The 24048-nt window shown below is 33.3% G+C and overlaps 1 protein-coding gene across 3 annotated transcripts in view; it reads left to right on the plus strand.

Annotated features, from left to right (window-relative positions):
• The window catches only part of PCLO (piccolo presynaptic cytomatrix protein), a 383134-nt gene that overhangs the window by 158665 nt on the left and 200421 nt on the right, over positions 1-24048 (plus strand). For all 3 annotated transcript variants that reach the window (XM_033088047.1, XM_033088046.1, XM_033088045.1), the window contains exon 4: positions 13392-14174. In XM_033088047.1, the coding sequence (XP_032943938.1) occupies positions 13392-14174 (783 nt within the window). The remainder of the gene's footprint in view (positions 1-13391; positions 14175-24048) is intronic.

Here is a 24048-nt window from a genome sequence, read left to right on the forward strand (position 1 = left end):
ATAAAGAAAGAAGTCATTGGGGGCCAGATCAGCTGAGTAGGGACGGTGTTCCAATACAGTTATTTATTTACTGGCTAAACTCCCTCACAGACAGTGTCGTGTGAGCTGGTGCATTGTGGTGATGCAAGAGCCATGAATTGTTGGCGAAAAGTTCAGGTCGTTTAACTTTTTCACACAGCCTTTTCAGCACTTCCAAATAGTAAACTTGGTTAACTATTTGTCCGATTGTTACAAATTCATAATGAATAATTCCTCTGATATCAAAAAGGTTAGGAACAATGGTGCAACAAGTTCCTGAACTTAATTGTCAGACCCTACATCATTACTGGGAAATCCACCTCTCATTCTGATTTAACGCTGTCTGTATTTTTTATTTTTTAATTAAAGGTTATTCGGGTGACAATTGTTAGTAAAGTTACATAGGTTTCAGGTGTACAATTCTGTAATGCATCACTATATATCACATTGTGTGCTCACCACCCAGAGTCAGTTCTCTGTCTATCATCGTATATTGGATCCCTTTTACCCGCATCTATCCCTCTCCCCACTTACCCTCTGGTAACCACTAAACTATTGTCTGTGTCTATGAGTTTTTGTTTCTTCATTTGTTTGTCTTGTTCTTTTGTTGTTTTCAGTTTTATGTCCCACATATCAGTGAAATCATACGGCTCTTGACTCTTTTGGTCTGACTTATTTCGTTTAGCATAATAATCTCAAGATCCATCCATGTTGTCACAAATGGCACTATTTCATCTTTTTGAGATATCACCTCACACCAGTTAGAATGGCTATCATCATCAAGACAAATAAAAACAAGTGTTGGAGAGGCTGTGGAGAAAAAGGAACCCTCATACAATGTTGTTGAGATGCAGATTGGTGCAGCCGCTATGCAAGGCTGTGTGGAGGTTCCTCAAAAAACTAAGAATAGAATTACCATATGACCCAGCAATCCCTCTCCTGGATATCTACCCAAAAACTCTGAAAACATTCACCCTTAAAGCTATATGTTCTCCAGTGTTCATTGCAGCTTTATTTATAGTGGCCAAGACATGGCTGTCTGTATTCTTGAAGCTCTAAATCTATAGCGATGGCCTCATCTCAGATCTGCCCCTTACTAACTCTATACATTCAGCAGGATGTTACTTTTTAGTTTCTATGCTTCAGTTTCTTCATCTATATATGAAACCTAAGTATAGAAACTCTCTCCTAGGATTGTTAGGAGAATTAAATGAGATAAGCATATTCACCGGCTCCCAGAACCTTTTCCTCTGTCACTTTTAAGCCATCAGGTTCCTTGTAAATTAGGACAGTTTTTCTTGTCAGTGTCAGTTCCTTCACTCAGTCTTCTCTCGCCACCCTTGTCATCTGTGTGAGCTTGTAACCTCTGCAGTGCAGTATCATTCCTCCAGGGTAAACTTGTCCTCTTCAAATGGAAGTAGTCTAGGGAGGAAGTTACATGCTAAATGGAAATCGGCTCTCTGTTAAAAATGGCAATTCTGTTTTATAGTTCTGTTTTTTCAGCCAAGTGTACTGTGCATACTCAAAACTGCTATGAAAGCAGTTTTGACTTTTTTAGGGTACATTTCTTTTAACAAATTCCTTTGAAGATGACAGATTCTATAATGCCACTTTCTTACAGCATGATAACTACAGTTAATAATACAGTATTTTGTATTTGAATGTTGCTAAGTGTAGATCTCAAACGTTCTCTTCACAAGCAAAAAAAAATTTGTAACTATGTAAGGTGACAGTTGATAACTAGACTCATTGTTGTGATCATTTCACAATGCATGCACATATCAAATCATTATGTTGCATATCTGAAACTAGTATATTGTTATATGTCAATTATACCTTGACAAAAAAATAAATTAAAAAGAAATCAGGCCACTGTCTGAGTCAAAAATATCCATTTGACTCAGCTGAGTATTTCATGCTGCGAGGCTCCAGCCAACTCCCACCACCACCCCCACCCCCCCCATAGCAATTCTGCCCTCCTATAGTTAAGGGTCTTCAGAATACCATGTGTTCCTGACAGCACCACTCCTACACTGGCCCAGACTAAGCATTCCACTTGTTTCTGGCAAGACCCTCTCCTTTTCTGTATCTGCTCCTCCCCTTTACCCCTGACTCATCCCAGGTTTCACGTTCTCACTGTCTAGGAAACACTGAGCAGATTTGAGGAGAGGCAGAGGGTGGGAGTCTAGGTAACAAGGGTTGACTGCGGCTGTTGGACTTCTTGAGGTTAGTAAGGTATATTCGTACAGACTGGACTAAGTTCTGGGGTTTGTTCCAGTGGTCTTTCTAGTTGATAGTTGTTGTGCGGTTATGAGGCCTGGGATCTGGCTGTGACGATTCATCAGTAAATATCTCTTGTTCTTTAGCAGTCAAAGAAATCAATTGAACTTATACCCTTTATTCAAAGTCTGGCCGATGTGGACTGGTATTTACTTTCTGTTGTCATGTATCCATGAAACTATACTGTAGTTCTAGAATTGCTAATTTTTTCATTGCCAGGGTAATAGTAATGTTTTTCCTGCCAAATGTTTAATAATACCATTGCCATTTTGACTTTCTGTATTATCCAGTCTTTCAACCTCAATCTCTCATCACTATATCCCATCCTTATTGGCTATAGGAGCCGAGACAAATAGGATAGGTGAAGATAAAACTACTTGAAGTATCTATTCTTCTTTCATCAGTAACTAATGAGTCTTCAGCCTTACATGGACAGCATTTACCTGTTTTGGCAGCAATATAGTGCTTGTAAATATATAATGCTGAGCAAAACATTGAACTCTGATAGCCTTAAATATATAATATACGTTATTGGCATACTGCTGGGTGCTAGATAATAAAGCAAATGAATAGTATTTATTTACAGAATTAAACTACTTTAAACTATTCCCATTCCCTTGGACTGGCATTCTAACTTATGTTTTCATTGCTATATTTAGAATATTCCTGTAATAGTGGGATCATTAAATAAATTAAAATATATCCACTAATTGGTTATTGCATCATCGTTAAAAAGCACATTCTTAAAAATATATATAATAGCATCAGAATATTCAATATAATGATCGATGATAATTTCAAATTTTTCAAAAATTTACCATCAACAGGTAGTCCTTCTATAAACGTGTCTGTACCGTGTTTCCCTGAAAATAAGACCGGGTCTTATATTAAGTTGTGCTCCAAAAGACGCATTAGAGCTTATGTCCAAGGGATGTCATCCTGAAATATCATGCTGGGGCTTATTTTCCGGTTAGGTCTTATTTTTGGGGAAACATGGTATGTGTATATATATTTATATATATATTTTTTAAAGTACAAATGGAGTTCAGATTTAATATATAAAACTTTGTTCCTAAAGTCTATGAGTGGCTTCAGGAAAAACACTTGAGGAAATTACTAGCTTTAAAACAGATGCCAATAATCATGACATAACTAGGGAACTAAGTCCTTCATAACTGTTGACTTAAATTTGAATTTTTTTCTCTATCCCTTCTAATTTCATCCTAGACTCTATAACAGATCATTATCATCCACATATGAATCACATATTGTATTTGTTATTTGTGTAGCTTTCTACTTTTTTCTAATATCTCAGTCCAAGAAAGTTGCTTATTTTGTGTGTGGTGTAGTGTGTGTGGGGTGTGTGTGTGTGTGTGTGTGTGTGTGTGTGTGTGTGTGTGGTGTGTCCTGCTCTTGGGACTTTGGTCCTTTTTTCTGTATGCCAAATCCAGCTGGCTTCTCATGGCTGATAATAAATTCCACTCCACTTAGATTACCCTGACTTTGGCCAGTTTACCTGCTCCCTTTCTAATCCTAATTTTACCATTCTAACCTTAATTATCTCATTTGGCTGAATTAGGAGATATATGTTAATTCGTATTATATTATACTATATGATGTTTATTATTATTTACGTGTAATATATATGAATACATATATGTCGTATTTTTGTTGGTTCCTATATAATTACGAGTATTTTGTTTCTTCTAAAAGCAAAGATCAAATATATAGTACTTGGAACGACATGCATATCATAGGAAATAAGTGAAATATTCTGTGAGTGAATTGAATAACAGTACTTTGAAGTCTTACTGAGATATCTCAATATTGATTAGCTATTGAATGTCAGTAAAGCAAAAACTATCTAAAAACAGAATACCCAACTTTTATAAACCCTATTTTAATTTTTGAATATTTGGATAATCATATTCTATCTTTTAAAAATTAGCCTCATATTAATTAATCCATGATAATTCAGATTGTAGGATCTTCACTGAGTTTTTAATTAAAAAGTTATCTAGTGAAGGGAGTGTACATCTAGTGGTTCATAAGCTCACATCTAAGTTTGGCACAAATGTGCACTAATATTGGCACTGATATTTTTTAAAAACTGAAGTTAAGTAAGTTTAAGTGAGTCAGGCACTCTCTAGTTTCTCAGTTTCTACATCTAGCTTTCTTCTTACACGTTATATTTATCATTATCATCAATACTTGTAAAAGGCACCATAGCTTAGAATTGAGTAAATGCTTTGATTTTGAAAGATATACATGAAATATAACATTCTATAGTTATGAGTCTAAAATCATAGAGAATCAAAGCAGAAGGGAAATTTAGAGATCATCTTTCAAAATAGTCAATATCAAACAATATGTTGTTTAGAGATCCAAACATATAGGGTAAAAATATACACCCAAATGTCATACTTATAGACAAAAAAGTTAGGATAATAGTTGATTCAAAGGAGGGAGTTTGAAAGAAGCTTCATATATAATGATAATATTTATTTAATTGGATGAATGGTTCATTGATATTCACTGTGAAGTTATCCTTATGACCCACACATATTTCACAGATGATTTTTGTATCTAGGCAATGTTTACTACAAAGAATAAAAAAGGGAAAAAAGTCAGCAAAAAATAATGTAGTTGTCGCATCCTGCATGACGAGGGTTGTGGGGACCGAGGAGGGCGGTGCAGGGTTAAGAAAGACAGTAGCCAATAATAGAGTGTAAGTGGAGCCAAGGGACTCATGTCTCAAAGACTGAGTCCCCAATCACCTAAGCATTAGCTTTTATTAGTTAGGTGGGGATAAAGGAGATAAAGCTTGTCAATCTCAAGATCTGTGAATCCCATACATCATAACAGGAAACTGATTCAAGCCAATCACCCTTGCCTGCAGGCAGCAGAACCATAAGTCTCAGGATGTATGTACTTCCCCAAGGGACAACACTCTATGCATATGAATAGATGGAGAGCACATCATTGAATCACTTCCCTTGCAGGATGTGGGAAGGAATGCAGCCACAGAGGCAGAGGCTCTCCTTAGCCCGGGGAAGGTGGGGGGCTGTGCCCACCTCTATGAACCCCGTGGATTCTCCTGTTGGCCCCCACTCGGCTGTGCCTGGCTTGAGTTGTCCACCCCACCCCCCACCCCCCGTGGGGAATCTTACTTGTCATTGGCTGACCAGCCATCTTTCTGGGGCCAAACAGGGAGACATAAGGTGCAAGCACAAAGGTGAAGCAAAGTCCCTGAAAGAATCCATCTCAGAGACTCTCCTTTCTTTAGGGGCAGGTACGAGGAGACAGACGGGTAGGCTGCTGCGTGGCAACTTATAGTTAAAAATATATAAAAGTGAACAATATATAAAAAGTACGTATATCGTACTAAAACCTTAACAAAAAACGAAGGTCTAACAGCACAAAAATTAAAATAGTGTCTGTTCTTAGAGAGTACAGACTATTGCAAAGTGTCCTTGGTTGTCTCTAATGGTATTGACAGTGTTCTACTTCTCAAGTAGATAGGGGGTACCTGGATGTTCAACTTTTGAAAAAAGTTTTATTGTATACGTATGTGTGTCACAAATTATTTTTGATGACCATCTTTACTATTTCACCGTAGTTAAAACAATACCCAAACCATTCAAATGGAGCGTTGATGCATGTCACGTTGACTTGAACCACAGACAGTCCATATTTCTCTTGAAATTTAGTCCGGTCTTTTGGCCATGCTACTTAAGATCTGAAACAGCCTATTAGAGGTACTTTGCACACCTACCAACATTAATGGATAAAAGTGTCAAAAATCATCACCCCTAAATAACACTTGAACACCCCTAAATAACGTGCTGCTTTGCTTCTGGCTCTAAATCTCACACAAAGTGTCTTTAGTGCCACACTATCCTAGAAAATATTTAGGGAAGCGAATTTGGGGAAACATAGTTCAACCTAGACAAATTTCCACCTTCTAAAATGAACACACGAATTCTTCCCTGCAAAAAGGACTTCCAGTACTGCACTCTGTTTTACTGCATTGCAGGAGGGTTTAACACCCAACCAGTCTCCCCAACTACCTTGTATGCATCCTCCATCATCCATCCTGACCAGTGTAACCCTCCTTCCTATCCATTTCTGGCTCCCTAGTCTGTGAGTTGATTCTGTCTTTGAATATAATAACAATGATGCTTAAATTTAAAAGTTGGGATTGGTTTTTATTTATCCTATAAAATGTTCTATAAATTTTATTCAGTTATAGTATGCTTTAAATAATCTGTCTTCTAAATGCATATAGCTGTGTAATCTAAACAAACATAAAATTCCTCTTTGAAAAAGTGTGTTAAAATCTTCAAAATAAATCTTTTTTTAAAAGGCACTCATTACCTTTAGTGCTGACTAATGAATGCCTAAGACTGAAAAAGTATTTATTTTGTTCTGACGTAATTATTTGCACATGGAAAATCAATATGCACCTCTTGTAATAGGGATATAATAAAATATATAAGATCAGAGGGATGAGAACTGATTATAAAAAATTGAATTTGGTGTCCATATAACATCAATTATATATTTTTAAAGCTGTTGGTTATTTTTTATATGAAATCTATGCAAATAACTATCAGCCTAAAAGATAGTATACTTGAAAAATTAATCACAAATAGAAATGCCATGAATCCACAAATAAGACTTCCCACTGAGCCTTGTGTTTGTGCTAGAACAAGTTAGCTAAAGTCAACACAGTGTGTATGATTACCCATAAGTTTTTCGCACTATTGGTTACCAGTGAGAAATCACCTGTGTCCTGGAATGGAAGTTGTCCTTTATACATACCTACTGGTGGGTCATCAGTTATCTTAATGCCTCTCTCTGACTGAACTCAAATCAATTAGATTACTTAGTCAAGGAATATAGTTTTAGTGGCCTTACTCTGTCTTCCTGCTGCCCTCTATCAAGAGAGAGCGAGAGCGAGAGAGAGCAAGAATGAGAGAGAGATTGAGTGCAAGTCAGCATGAAAGAAAGAAAGCAAAAAGCAAAAAGGAAAGAAAAAAGATATAATAGGAGAATGAACCCTAATTAATTCTTATCCATTCAAATAAATAAAAATATATTTTGTATAAGTGTGTATATATATATATATATATACACTAAATATATATATATATTATATATATATATATTTCTAAAAGGAAACTACGCCCCTGATTTTCTTCAAGTTCTGTCAAAATTGTTAATGTAATAATTCAGAGGTGTTAATGCATGTTTATATTATTTATGTAATGGTGTTTAAAACATCAAACACACTGAGATTACTTTCTTAGATTAGGGATATACACCTGAATTATGATAAGAAAGTGACCAGAAAAATTATGCTGGTTTTAGTAAAAAAAACAAATGGACACAAAAAGAATGTCAACTAGGAGTATGCAGTAATCTAAATATAGTTTTAATCCATGGTGTAATGTATACATGATTTTACTTGGCATGTTGCTATTATGGAAATGTCTGTTAATGTAGTTTATATTACATGGAAACTTACATTTATAGCTTCAACTGAGTGAAAGAGACCTCACAGGGTATACAGCAGAGTCAGTGTCTTACAGAAATAAGCATACTCATAAACGAAGAGATGAGTAGGGACAAAAATCACTGACCAGTTTAGATCTAAGAATGATAACTCCAGTACAAGGTCCTAATAGTATCAATAGTCTATTAGGTTTTGTTATTGATTCCTACTCTTCACATTCAGTAATTCCTTGAAAATTTGTATTTAAATGATCTTTTTATTTTTTCTTGGTTTTCATTTGAATATTTATGTTCTAATACATTCTGATGTAATTCTTACGTCTACATATGAAGTAAATGATGATGAACTCCAATCATTCAATTGTGTATTTTGGATATGAGTTAGTCTTGTTTCAATGACTGTAAAAGAACAAAAATACAAAGGAAGCTATACATTCTACTAATAAAAAGTATAACAAGAAAAAGGACCAGACCCTCATCGCATTCATTTTTAGGAGGGACAGAATAAGAATAGAATATCACAAATACGTCATTGCATACACTTGCAAAATGGAGTCTCATGAATGATCACAGATTTCTAATATCCTGATTATGTAGTCTGAACAACTGATTGTGTAATCTTAAAAAAAAAAAAAGAGTGCATCAACTGAATTCAATCCTTTTCTGTTTTACAGATAACAAAGGGAAATAAATTTAGATATTTAGTAAGCAAAACATCTGATTTTCAGGATGCCAAATTGAATGGTAATGTAAGAGTGCATGGGCCATTGAGAAATAGAACACGCTAGTGCTGAGACTTTAGGTGACATTGATATAATTGACAAGTTGCCGGTGACATTACTCCTCAATTTTTGGATGTGCCAATAAGTAAAATAGTGATTTATAAGCTGATTATTAGCATAATTATTTCTCAGCTTAAAAATAACATTCTGAATGGTAAGCAAATAGTAAAACAAAAATTTTTGTATTTCTTTTTTCTAATTTTTGAATCAAAAGCTTGATAAGTACACAGGGAACTCACTGCTATTATTATACCAATCCCCTTGATTGCTTGGTTTTCCTTTAAAGAATTTTAAGTAAGGGCCATGTAGTTTGTGCTTACATACTTCTATTGATAGAAACTGTATGAGTTTCCACATCTGTCCAGTTGGTCTTTTCATGAACATTCATGTTCAAATGCTATTAAGATTTTTCAAATACAAATATGAATGCTTGTGTAAGTTTTGCAACCATCACTTCCCCACCGCTTTAAGTTTAATGGCAAACTTTCAATCTACTACAGTGCTTCTTATCACACTTCAAAAAAGACAGTTGAGAAAATAAATAGGCATGTCTAAAGTTCTGTGATTTTACTAAATGGTATTGTTGCTATAGTTACAGTTGAAATGTTATATAAAGCAAATTGCTTATTGATAGAAAATGCTGAGTAGCACAGCAGCATACTTTTTCTGGGTTTTCATTGCCTTCATTTCCTACTCTTCTCTTAAGATTAATGGATTTTTGGAGCATTGTTTCATTTTGAACAAGCCCTGATGATTTGATGTTAAAATATGTGCATTTTCTTAACATGTACTAGCTGATAATTGAATATGTTCTAGTATGTTGTGGTAAACTGGAGTTATTTTTTTATAAACGATTTGTTTATCAGAATTTTCCCTACTTGAGATGAATCCTGATATCCTGGTTACTAATGTTAAAGTATCGAATAAAAATGTGATTGATTTCACAGTATAGAGGCTTCAATAATGTATTTAATATATTTAATAATATAGATGAAATATAAACTTTTATTATGTCTTATATATTAGGAGAAAAGATACTTATACTGAAAATAAAATGTATTTTTAAAACACAGAAAAACAAATGGAAATGTTTTGAAAGCATCCATAATGATGACTAGTATGTTAAAAAGCCTCCATAAGCATCTATATTTTGTGTTTTTCTATGTAGTAAACTTACTACTATAATAAAAATGCATTCAGTATATATATAAATTATAATACATTATATTATATATAATATATATTTTTTTCTAATTGTTTCATTATCTGTCTTTATCAATATTTCAAAGACAAAACCATACAATACTTAACCTTAAGGTGAATATGAGTCATTGCTTTCGCATTTATAACCCTTACAGAGTTAATGCTATGTCTGGTAATATACCTTCAGCTAGTAGTAAAAGTCACATATGGTGGTGATATACCATTCATTGAATTCTTATATAATTTAAGTAATCTTGCTTCATTTATCTCAAGATTGCTATTGGACTGGAAACATTATAATATTTAATGGTGTAGCTATTGAGGAATTAAAAGTGAAGATAATAATTTTGGACCTAGAAATATAATACTTCTTAGTAAAATCCCTGAATACGTCGATAGGAAAATCTTTGGGATTATTTTTGGTAAAGAATGCAAAAAAAATTTTGAACAACAGATTTTTATATCTACTTATAGGGTATTTCCCAAATTGTTTTCTTAAGCAACTTTTTTTCTAATAATTGTATTTGTATTTAATGATGATATGATGATGACAATGACCTTTATTCTCCAAAATGAACTTCCTTGAAAATTCATTTTTACTTTTGTTGATCAATTTTGCTTTTGTCATTTCCATTTTGATTTTATACTAGCCTCTGCTTTTTTCTATCCTCTCTCTTAGTAAACAAAATTTAAATTTACATGTATAGATAAATATAAAATTTTTGGTGTTACTATAATTCCCCCCTTCCCATTCCTTATTGATAATGTAACTTCCCCTGCTGATTATGTTGGCATTCTAATTTTAGTTCTATGACTGCAGAAAGGAGAGACTCAAATATGAGACCACCAATTCAGTATTTCTAATTGATGAAAAATACTTTTGTGTGACTCTTAATTTATCAAATTCCTTATATTCTAAATGGATTCATCAGGCAACTCTGTTAAATCCATCACATCATTTCCATTTCACTGATTTTTTTTTTATTTCATATTATACTTACTTTGACCCATGGCTTATTCCTTCTACTTGAATGAGATTCCTTGATGTATTAAGCCTTGCACATACACTTTCTAAATGATATATGTGCTCCATAGATAAAGAATGAATATATACAGAATAGATACAAAAGTGAATTATGTTGTCATAATTATTTGACATAACAGTAACATTAATTTCCAAATGAATTTTGGTAACAAAGTACAAAGTCAAAGTAATTAGGTTCACTTTGTAATTTATTCAAAATGCAAATCAGTCAAGTAAAGCAATAACATGTTAAAAATAATTACAAAATAGCAGTGATTATTAGGATTAACAGAATATGGATGGAAGTTTAAGCAAAACATGAATTTGAACTAGCCAATGAGACTCCCAGAGCAAGATCCTTTTTCTCTTAGATTGACACTATTGCCTTCTCTCTGCCTGGAGACTTTAGTGTGTTGGTTATCACTGCTGGTATGTTTATCAAGCATTATTTTAAGTCAGGAGAATGAAGTGTTTTTTGTGACATGATCAATTAAATAGATTATGCCTTTTATCCTCTTACCTAAACTTCAAAGTTATGAAAGCAATGAACATACTACTTTGAAATAATCATTATGTTTATTTCCTCAACACATTTTACCTTTTAACAAGAGCAGTGTACCATTGTGGTGTCATATGCTATTAAGTAACAAGAGATGACAGCTGTAATGATAATTTGTCCCGAAAACTCAGATCAAATAATTACACTTTTCTAATTGACAAGAATTTCCAATGGAATACAATCTGTATTCCTGGTATGTTAACAATTTCCTAACTTATTTACATTAGGACATGCTGTGACGGGAATGCTTAACACACACCTGCATTTGATTTTTAGAATCCATTTGACAAAACGGCACAGTGATGCAGCTATTTGTGTCTGTTTTTGTTTTTAAAAATGTCAGGCTCTGAATGAAAATATGCTAAGGTGTGGCTCAATGAAGTGATGGTTTTTAAAACCACAGCACAGATTAAGATTGATTTTTTGTATATAATATGGAAGTCTCTCTCCAGGGACTATGTAACACAAGGTCTGAAGCTTTTAGTATTTGATATAAAGGATCAAATCGGTTTCTTTCGTAAAACTTTTATAAAAAGTTATTATATACAGAAGCCACAATTCGCTTTGGAGCTGCTTAAGAAGGAAATTAAGAAGGAAATTGGTCTTGGATGATCATACGCACAAAAAGCAAATGAATCCATAATGCATACTAATGTTTTCTAGACAGCGTTTTACTGAAGTCAAATTGACTTTTGTCTCTTTTAGATCAGCAAATAAGAATTATAATGGCTTACAGATTTCAAAACAGTCATTAATAAGCAACATTTTTTTTATCTCTAAAGAAATGAGAAGCTGAAGTAAGAAATGAAACATATCTCTGATAATATTCTAGAACAATAGTGATTCTTGTCTCAAAATAATTTAAGTTATGCAACTGGAAAGAGTGATCTAGTATGAAAAGCAGTTTGAAATTCAACTTTGCAGAAGATAGTGCAACATATGAGTGCAATTCTATTTTTATGACACACCAACTGTGTACTTTACAGAACAAATACTAATTAAATTGTAACAATTAGAAGCTACATGTATAGCCTTTATTTCTTACACTATAACATATAATGTAAGAGAAAGCACAACATACATTAATAAAGGATGAATTCTGTATTACTATTATTATTATTAATCTAACATTATGTCTCCCACGTGATCATCTGTGTGTTATGAGAGAGTAGCTTATAGTCTTTTAGTTAGCAAAAGAATTAGCCAATAGTTCATTAAAAAGGTATTCTACTAGACAAGTTCCCAGGAATTCGCATGTCTGAAGTCCACCTCAGTTCATTTGGCTTAGGTGGGCAATGGATAACACTAAGGACAGAGAAAACTCTGCTCTAGTCAGCAGTTCAGAAAACTCTGGAGAGAAAGACACCAAACAATTTGAGCCTGTGAAGGCTTCTTGCTCTATTGCATGAGAAATATGAATATTATTAAAAATGAAATGATTTTTTTAATCCTAAAGCAGATAATGAATTATGTATGAGTGATTCTTGAAAACTCTCCCTGTACAGTTCTACCGTAGTAGTTAAGAATTATATTTGATCCAAGTCAAGAGATAGATTGTATAGGCTAAATCCTAAAAAAAAAAAAAAAATGATTAAGTGGTTATTACTAATTGAAAATTACAATGAAATTTAGTAGTTTTTGAACAAATGTGGATGGAAATACTAATTTGGAATGTACCAGGCTTAAAAATAGTTATATTTGGGACAACTGCAAATTTTTCACACACAAAAACCCCAAGGTATTCCCGAGACTATCTTTAATGTTAAAGATTTATTTTCTGTTTATTTTTTATGGTGAGGAGAGTGAATTTTTCGTCTTTAAGGATTCCTCATATTTTTTTAAATTTTATTTCAAGGATCCTTTTTCCAATCTTCTTTAAAAATCAGCTTCATTGATTTAGAAAACATTGACCCATCTTCTCTAAATTCCCAAATTTAAATCTTGATAAATGCACCAGAGCAGATACATTATAATGTAGTTAATCTGTTCAATTCTGTTTTATTTGCAGATTCAAGAATGGCTTTGTTTAAATTGCCAAACCCAGAGAGCGATATCAGGGCAGCTTGGAGACATGGGCAAAATGCCATCTACACCATCAGGACCAAAAGCCTCTCCAATGCCTGTCCCTGCAGAACAACCACCTCAGAAAGCAGCAATGCCTGCTCAAGTAAAAGTGAAAAAGAAGGAACAAGAAGTAAAAACAGAAGCTACAAAAATCATTCCAGAAAAAGTAAAAGAACCACCTTCAATTGAAAAAATGCCCCCCAGGGTGACTACAGATCAAAAACAAGAAGAGAGTAAACAAGCAAAAGATAAAGCTTTAGCCCCTCAAGAAAAAAAGCCACCCCCTGAAGACAAAAAAACACTTCCAGAAGAAAAAAAGCCAACCACTGAAGAAATAAAGCCAGCTCCTGAAGAAAAAAAGCCACTTCCTGAAGAAAAAAAGCTACCTCTTGAGAAAAAGTCAACTCCTAAAGACAAAAGACCAGCCCCTGAAGACAAAAAGTTACCCCCAGGGGCAAAAACATCAGCTCTAGAGCAGGAACAGAAACAAGACTTACTTAAAACTCAAGTAGTACAAATTGCTGAAGAAAAGCCTGAAGGCAGGGAGGCTCCACAGGCAGTGCAAGAAAAGAAACCACCACAAACCAAGATAGAAGATTTACCATCTGGGACACCTCAGAGTTTGCCTGAGGAAGATGATAGGACAACTCAAAAAATAAAAGATCAGCCACAGGCAGCAGCATACACAGCAAAGCCGGATCAGATGGGATCTGGGAAAGAAAAAACCGTAAGTTACGTTTTCCTAACTGCACAGTCTAATGTATGTAATTTACTATTTTTTACCGAAGTGCAGGAAGTGCTTAGTGGTAATTATATAAGTGAAATCCTTCAATTAACGGCATTTTCTGAAAAGTGTAACGATTGTTTGCTAAAATGAAGAACTTTGGTTTCTTGGCAGCTTATCTAATGTAAATAAAGCATCAATATAAAATTTATTTTTCTAGCTCTATGCTGATCAAATAATTTATCAAAATTCTATGGAACGATAAAGACGAGTTTCTTATAAAAGTTACTCCTTTTTTCTCCACTGTGAACATTAAAGTAGTATCCCCCTTTAACATAAAATAATGGGTGTCTTTAAATATCTATTCACTTATCTACTTGGTTAAATAAGAGTCAAGTTTTTGTTTTGTTTTGTTTTTTCTCATTTTAAAGCCTTTTAAAGCTTTGGTTAGCCATAAAATAATTATATAATTGTGATTGCAAAAAAAAAAAAAAAAGTAGAACAATTTAAGACAAGTCATTTGTCTTAAAAAGTTTGTTTTAGTATTTAGCATGATTTTAATTAATGTATTTGGAGTTTTGTGCAATGTGTTTAATATTGAAGGATTACTTACAAGCCAAGTATAATCTGCAAAAATATGCCAGGGGTTCCCAAAAAAGTATACACATGACTTGTATTTATCTTTTGTTATTGGTATATATTGAATATTACAATATTAATACAGTTTTTCCTTGCTTAAAATGCGTATACATTTTTTTGGCACCTTCTGTATATTCTTTTCTTTAGTAAAAACTTTAAGAGTGCTCTATCTTAACCAATATTTGCACAGGCAATAATATCATTTTTAGAGGAACTCTGATTTTTCATAGCTATAAGAGATCTGGTTGAATTATTTTAATTCACAGATAACAACAATGACTTTCCGGAAAATGAAATGATTTATGAGTATTAAAAGTTAATATTAGAACTCTAATTAGAAGTTATAGTCCAACCAGACTCTGGTTCAGTTGCTTTTTTGTTTACAGTTTTTAACATGGTTACTAACCCATATCTGGTATGTGATGCATAACTCATTAAATAAATCCAGATCTTCCTTTGTTATATTAATGAGTTTATCCAAGTCAGAGAAAGCAGATACCTGTGTATTCTCCACACTAATGGCTGGATCCAGCCACAACCACCATCACCACCACGCATTGCTTCTCCTAGCTAACCACTTTTCAAACCCTGATGCTTTTATGGCTTTCTCCTTTGTGAAACTATCCTTGGCTTTCATGACCTTTCTCTTTTTGTTCTCTTTTTGTGTTTCTGATTGCCCCTTATGAGTTCTACCTTGATTATCTCTATTGCTTTCACTTTCCCAATCACCATACAATAAGGTTTTCCTTGTTCTTTTTCCAGTTCTATCTTCTTTCCTCTTAGAGGAGTCACATGAATAATTCCTAAATCCACTTGTGTACTTTCTGCCCCTCTTTTGATTGTCAGACCTGCGTTTTCAAATACTCAGTAGATTAGTCCACTTCGAACCTCACTGTAAGCTGGAGCTCAGTATGTTAGAATCTTATCCACTCTCTATGGAAGCAGTTTCTCCTTCTGACCTTCTATTTCTGATAATGGCACTATCATTCACTCTGTCTCTAGTCTGCTAGTCACTAATCTTCTGCGTAATCTGAGGTTTCTTCTTACCCGCTCTTTCCTCTCCACATCTAGTTTATCACACTCCTCATTAACTCCTATTCCTAAAGTCAAGATCCTTCTTATGGCCTTCATGACCTTTCACCAGTGATTTGAGTAATCCTAGCACTGGTCACTGCCTTCTCTTTCTCCCTTCTCCAGTCTATAGTTGTCCGATAATTATTTTCCAGGGTTCAGATAATTTAAGTATATTGCTCAGGTATTTCCAACTATTCTCTATTGCTTATTAAATATAATCTAAACAATAAGTTTCAAGTATTTTCTTAATGCACTACTTTTTGTATTATTTTACATCTATCATTCCCTTTATCATTACTTTTTATTTTATTTTACAGCCTCAGTGTACATATACTTATTTATTTTGAAATTAAATTGTATTCACTAAATTATTAATATATTATTTACCATATAAAATATTGATAAAGTATAAAATAAAAATCAGTGAAATAAACTAAACTTATTTTATTTATTTAAATATAGGTACATTTGATTGCCTTAAAATATGATTAATGATAGTGTTTTATAGAGAGCATTAATTGATTGTGCTTCAATGTTTTTGAAAATCTTGGTCTAAAATTTTATTATACAGTTATTTGAAATTGAACTTGTAAGTTAGGCTTATTTTTATATTTTGACATATAGTTTTAATGACTATCCATAACAAAAAACATAACCCATAAGGATATACTAGAAATGGAAGAAGTGGGTCAAAGATAGTACTTGGCACATCTTGCTACCTGTTTTCTAAATTTGGAATTGAAAACAAATTTTTTTTTCTTAATTGTGGGAATTCCACGAATAAATGTTAATCGTTCTTGATGCGAATCGTTTTTGCTAACTATCAGAAAAATGTGGTATTTTTAAGTTTTTGTTGTTTTTGCTTTAATAAATGGCTTTAAAACCCAGGTTTTCATCTGGAAGGTTATTAAAAAAAACACAATATTTGATTTGAAGTTTTTTAAATGAGAAGACAGGACAGCTTTTAAAAGTGACATGTTATTCTACATAACATAAGCACATGATAATTTCTAAATATCTAACTTCAAAGGACTGTTCCACATCATAATTTTCTTGAAGAGGCAACCAGTGTTTATTTTTTCTTTAATACCTCAATGGGAGCATATTGCTGATAACCAGGATTTACTTTCTTCCTAAACATCTAATAAAAAGTATATTACCGATAGCCACTTGTCATCACTAAAAAGTTGAACAAATTCAGAATTCTTCTACTGTTGTTAAAAAAGAATTAAGTTGTCACATTCTACAACTTTTTAAATTTCCTGTAAGATAATCAGTAAACATCTGTGAGGAAAAATAAATTCATAGTTATTCTATATCTCAGTACAAGATTTTAAAGATATTCTTCAAAATATAAAGGTCTCATTAGTATACAACGTGTACCACATCTGTAAAATCCTGAGGACTGTCCAGTTCTGGCTTACTCGTAACTGATATAGTAAATGCGTTTCACGTGTACTGCTATCTCTGTAAACTTACCCTTTTTAAAAAATAATTCCAATCACAAAAGCCACTCCTCAGTATTTAATATACATTTTTATTAAAAATTATATATACGCTATTAAACGATTGTCATCATTGCTTTTGTCTTGTAATGTTGCTGATGAAAAGCTTGTAGCAATATGAAGTGTAACCTTTTTTTATCAATGTGTTTGTGTGTTTCTTACATAATTAGCATTGTCTTTAACATATGCGTTTTTGTGTGAAAACCTTCTGTAAGAATATTTTGTTTCGCACCAACCTGTTATAGGAAAATTGGTTTAGTTGAAGCTAGCTAATATAAGCCACAAATCTGCCTAACTGAAAAATAAGCTTCAGTGTAAAGGTGAGCAAATGAAATGACTGCCTCACTATGTCGTTTCTTATAGTATAATTCTCCGTTTTCTCCCAGGATTCTTCTCAGACCATGTGACCAACTAACATAAGAAATAATGGAATACTAGTGTCAGCCTATTTATTAAATATTAATAAAATATCATTTCTATTTTAGATTGAAAACATAATAAAAACCTTAACGTTTACTTATTACCATCCAGTAGATCATTTTGTATACCTTCCTGGGTTTCTGCACGCCATGGCCAAGATGCCTGTATAAATAGCTTAGCTTGGCTTTCTCAACCCTCTGGAATATGGCTCCAATATAGCATTAGAGCAACCGAATACTCCCCACAAGTAAGAAAAAAACAAACAGCCAAATACGCCTTTGTGTAATTCTTGAAGGTAGCTGGTGCTGTCTCCTTCCAAACCTGTACTCAGTTCTTCTCTGGGCCCTGATGCTGCACTCTTTCATCAACCCCATCAGAAAAATCCCACCTGGACCTCAGGGATGCTCTGCTCCCTAGAGGCAGGCACTGCTGCTGCCGGCTCCCTGTCTTGATTAGTTTTAGATTAGTTTTCGTTGGAAATCAAAATAATACTCTTAACTTACTTTTACTGTATTCTGGGCACTATGTTAAGTCCTTTTCTATCATTTAAGCCACACAGCTAAGCATGAGGTAAATATATTTCTTTTAAAGAGGAGGGAACTAAATTTCTGTGTCCAAGATTACATGGCTGGGAAACAGCAAAGCTAAGATTATAGTCCCATTCTGAGTATAAAGGCTGAACTTCTAAACACTATACATAATGCTTCTCCCTTATGATTCTTTTCGCATTCTGCCTTTTCATTATTATTATTATCGCTTCTAGCAGCTCCCACTATAATCCAAAACACTGTAATGTTTTACTTTGCTTATATATTATTTTATTTATTCATTTATCTCTCATTTGTGTCATTCATATTATTGTAGTATATCATTTGTATTTCTTTGTTGTCACATCATTTTCTCTCCATTCATTCTCTTTCAAAATGTGTTTGTTAAATGCAATTAAAATTTATTTTAATAATAATAATAGTAAATAATTTAAAAGGTACTTTCTCCTTTACTTTTTTAATTTAATACTTTAAAATTGCATGTTGCTACAGAATTCTCTCCTTTTACTTTCATACTAAAACATAATACTGCTTGTGTACGTTTGGTACATTACATGAAACACTATAGCTTTCATGATAAAAAACGAAATTTGAACGTCCTTTAGCATAAACTTTTATTTCAGGTTAAAATGACCTAGAGGTTAATATTCAAGTTATATATAGCCATTGTACATAATGGAAGCCTAATCATATAGGATGAAAAATAATGAGGTTTTCTGTCGTGAAAAGTATTCCCATGCAGGTGGGACTGTCTGATTTTTCTCTCTAGGCCCAGTGAATGTTATGGACTTAATCTTGTTTAGAGTGTTTAGAACATTCAGACTGGCAATTCATTCTGATCCAAACATTCTATAAATGATTAACGATCATTTGTTGTTTTACTTTGGCCCATTAAAATAAATAACTTGGGCAAAATTAACCAAAAACTTAATACTGCATTGTTTTCTTTGTACAATATGATATTCAACCAATAATACAGTTCTTAACTCCAGTGATATTCAAAAAACGTCCATTTAGCTTAAATATGGAGGCTAAAAGTTTCAACATATGAGAAAGGGGCAGAACTAAGTTTGGCAGTGCAGATGTGTCTTCACTACTAGAAGAGACCTCGATATGAAATCACAGCAAGAGTTTCAAATGGGTCTCAATTTATCACTGCTTTTCTGACTGGTGTCCAGGTTAATGAATAGCAGTAGAGTATTGGAAGGAAAAGGAATTCTCCACTATCTGTTTTTTATTAGCAAGTAAAAAAGTAGGAATCTTCTGGGAATTTTGAATAATTGTTTCATTGTACATAGGCTAGGAAGGCTCAAGTAGCCATAATTCTATACATGGGAAAAGCACAGTACATAACAGAAATAAAAGTGTAATAAAATAAAAGTACTCTAATGATAAATGTACTTAGAAAAATACAGGGAAACTGTGTTCCTCAGGGCTGCTGAAAAATAACATCGCTATTTAAAAAACAAATTATGGCTGTTCCTACTCACTGCCTCCATCTAAATGACAAACAAAATCCTGATGCAAAGGGTAGATACCTGGAATTTTATTCTTACGTATAATTTTGGAGGTCATTCTAGATGTATTTTCTAAAAAAAGAAATGGATAATTCCAACTCCTGATTGCCTCTTCAAATAAAGAAAATAATACAAAATAAGAAAATTCAGTGATATTTATACTCATATGTATATGTGTTACACATATAATATATGTAATTTAGAAAGAACCATTTGAATCTATTAATTTCATTAAATCTTAATAGGTTACTAAATAGCTTAGTATTCTTCTCAAAAATAAGTATACAGCTATGCATTTGTGAAGCAACTGAGAGAAAACACCCGATCTTTTATTTCGAGGGACTTAGAAATTTGAAAGAAAATAAGTCCAATTATATATGCCTCCCTCACATAAATCCTTCGATTGTATTCCTCTAGAGTTACAGTGTTTCAGACATCCATTTGAAGTTTGAATAATGAGAGAAACCAGAGCCAACTTACACACTGTGTTTTACATTCTTCTCACTTCCATTTACTCTTTCATATTTGATCAAATTATTCCCTTGCTAAGATACATTACTCATGAAGCAAGGATTTTTGGTGTTAAATCTGCGTAGACCAGTTCATCTGCATGGATACAAATCACACTCATATTCACACCAGATAGCTCACCAATGAGAGTGGATATTCACTGGAAGGCTAAATGGATAGACAGATGAGTACCTCAGTGTGCTGATCTCTGTATCTGAAGAACAACTTTGTATTTATTTACTTTTTAATTTTAGCAGTAGTAGGTAAAAGATGAGTATGTAATGCCTTAAATCAAAGAGGCAATGGGCCTGGTTGGCGTATGATCTGATGATTAACAAGCTAACAGTTAGCTTGTTAAGAAGCAGATCACTCACCTCTGTCAGGGGACTGTACACACCTATGATAGTGTGAAAAAATTTGATGCTATGACTTTTTTCAGTACATCATGGTACAAGAAATGCATGACCAATGGTTCCTTCTGAACAGTTCAGCCAAGTGCCCTTTGGTAACTTAACTTGATTTCCTTATTAACCACTCGAAACATTTTATCTTAGACCCACAAGACTATACAACAAATTCTTTTTTGCTACCTTATAATATGGAAATGAAGAATCTTTAGGTGGAAAAATCATCACAGTATCATGATAGGTAAATTATGATGGAATCCTGTGAGGGGTATTGAGGAAACAGACCAGGAGAGAGTGGTAGGAAAGAGAAGTGGGTAGAACACAGTCCTGAGGAAAGACGGAAAGCATGAACACACAGAGAAAGCCATATAAAGGGGATTAGAGGGTAGGTATTTTGTTATGTATGTATTAGTTTCCTGTCTAATCTATCTTAATTTCATTTGGTCCTAATTTTTGTAAAATGTCAGTAGAACCCTCAGAACCTAATGTATAAAATTAGAATGTATCTTTCATTTTATTCAATTAATTGTTATACATAACAAGAGTAACATTTGTTCTATATATACATAGTTTTGTTACATTGTTCTGTTTTATAATAAATGCAGACACAAAGAATAGAAATGATGCCATCAAAATTCGATTATGAAAGATCATATTCTTGACCTTTTGTTCACAAGTTGCTTAGATATCCCACCCCTGTGGTTATGGTGTTTACTATGATTTAGTGAAGTTTCGAAAGGAAGACAAGGAAAGCCATAGAAAGCATATCGGACTCAAAAATATGTCCTCTGACATTTAGTGGGATATGACGAGTTGGAAATATCCCTCCACGGTGACCATCAGAAAGATTTTATTAAAAGTCTGCTTACCTGTATTTACTTCATCAACATGTACCTCTTAAGAGAAAGGAACCAAAGTTAGCTGGGTACTCATTAGACCTACTACTATAGTCTCACAACTGCAGATAAGTAACTTTCCTGCAAAGGTACCTGAAATGGTCCAAGGACATTAATTCTTGGTAAAGCAAAGAGTAGGCATTGCTTTTGGGACCCAAATTGTGAAGAATGTATCAGACTTTTTTTTAACTAAGTCATGTTGTAAATTCAGCAAAAGCATTTTACTCTGTAATGTATTCAGGATACATCTCTAATCATACATAATAAAGACAGATATTGAGACAAAAATGAACGCAAAATGAATATCAAAGCCAACAACATTTATATTTGAGAACTTTATAGCTAAAAGGAGGAGGAGGAGGAGAAAAGGAAGGAAGGAAGGAAGGAAGGAAGGAAGGAAGGAAGGAAGGAAGGAAGGAAGGAAAGGAGGGAGGGAGGGAGGGAAGGAGGGAGGGAGAAAGTCAGGAGAGAAGAAGAAAAGCAGGATAGAAGCAAAAAAGAGGTTTATGCATATTGATTGTATGTTATTCAGTCTGACATCTGTTCCTTTGGGCTACAGATAGGTTGGAAGGGTCCATGCCTAGACACCCACTGAATGTATTAAGATGGTTAGTTCAAGATACTGACTTAGTGGAATCAAGATGATCTCATAGGCTATGGTCAGATAGAGCATATTCTCATGCAGTTTTTCATCTGACCTCTTCCTTTCATAAGGGTTGAGATTTTAAACGTGGAAACTAACTGGATCAGTTGGATTTCATTTTGCTCATAGATATTTTTAATTTGGATTTATGCAAAAAGTCCCTATGTTTAACATTTTTATTTAAGACCGCTCTGATTCCTGAACCTAATTGTTATCGTGGCCTTATCACAGGAAAGCAGTAGGTCAAACATCTGATTTGTCTACTCAGAGTCCCATCTCCTGAAAATCCCATGTTCCCATTCACTAAGTTAGTTATTGTACTAATTGAAGGGAGCTGACTTTGAAATAGTGTCAAGGTAAAAATTCAAGTATTTTCAAAGTCAGAAGACATTTATAATTGATATTTGTTAAATATCTTTCAGGTGGAGTGCTGAATATAAATGTGATTAACAACTCTACAAAAGTAATAGCTAGCTATTTCTCTTTTACTGAAACTATGAGTCAGATCAATTATTATATAACTTTTTCAAGGTTTACAATTCCTAAACACTCCTTTCAGCTGATATAGCATTATACTATTAAGCACAATACCAAGTAAATATAGTGTTTTACATCTTTTAAAATGTCTTTTAAAAACAGTGCTTTGTTTGAATCTCACTCAGAAAAAAAAAAATGTTCTTTTTGGTAGGTGAGGCAAATATAATTATGGCCATGTTACCTGTTTACTTCTGTTAAGTAAATTTTCCAATACCCAGTAAATCTTGTAGCCAGGTAAAACCCATCCTCTCATTCTTTCCTTCTTAGCCTGCCCTCATAATCTAAAAGTATTAATTATGTTAATGGAAAGTTACTAATTTTTTTCTTTGATAATTTGAACTGTATCCCAAAGTAAATGTAATGAGAAAGACAATCATGTTTTTGAAAGAAAGTGGTTTTGAAATGTAAAAAGCTAGAATATTAATGGACTAAAATCAAATGTTATTGAGAACTGATATTTAATTAAATTAAACTGATATTTAAACTGATATTTAATTAGGTCAAATTAAAACTAACCTTAATCAATATGTATCAACTATTTGTTTTATTAGTTTCAGGTGTACAAAACAATGTAATAGACATTTAGCATTTATACTCCTCAAAAAGTGATAACCCCCATCCCCCAATCTACTAGCTCTCTGACATCGCATACAGCCGTTACATATCCACTGTCTCTATTTCTTATCCTGTACTCCTTTTCTTGCGAATATATATATATCGAATTATAGTTGACATTCATTATTATTCAGCTTCAGCTTCAGGTGTACAGTGCAGTGATTAGGCATCTACACCGTCCCTGAGGTGGTCTCCCTAATAAGACAAGTGTCCATCGGATACCCTACAAAATCTTTACAACCTTATTAATTATATTCCCCAAACTGACTTTCGTATCCCCGTGGCAATCTTGTGGTTACTGATTGTGCTTTCTAATCCCCTACCTTCTCCCTCATCCCATTCCCCCCTCCCACCTAGCAACCCACAGTTTTTCCTCTATATCTCTGAGACTGTTAATGATTTATATATATATATATATATATATATATATATATATATATATATATATATGTCAACTATTTTCATTTTCTGTGCCCAGATTTTTAAAAACAATACTGGCATATAGTTAAAAAAATGTCCTGTAGTTATTTTTCTGTTCATAATAGTTATTTGGGAATAATGGAGAT

This window comes from Rhinolophus ferrumequinum, chromosome 20 (genome assembly GCF_004115265.2).
Source record: "Rhinolophus ferrumequinum isolate MPI-CBG mRhiFer1 chromosome 20, mRhiFer1_v1.p, whole genome shotgun sequence".
In the NCBI taxonomy this organism is placed as follows: domain Eukaryota; kingdom Metazoa; phylum Chordata; class Mammalia; order Chiroptera; family Rhinolophidae; genus Rhinolophus; species Rhinolophus ferrumequinum.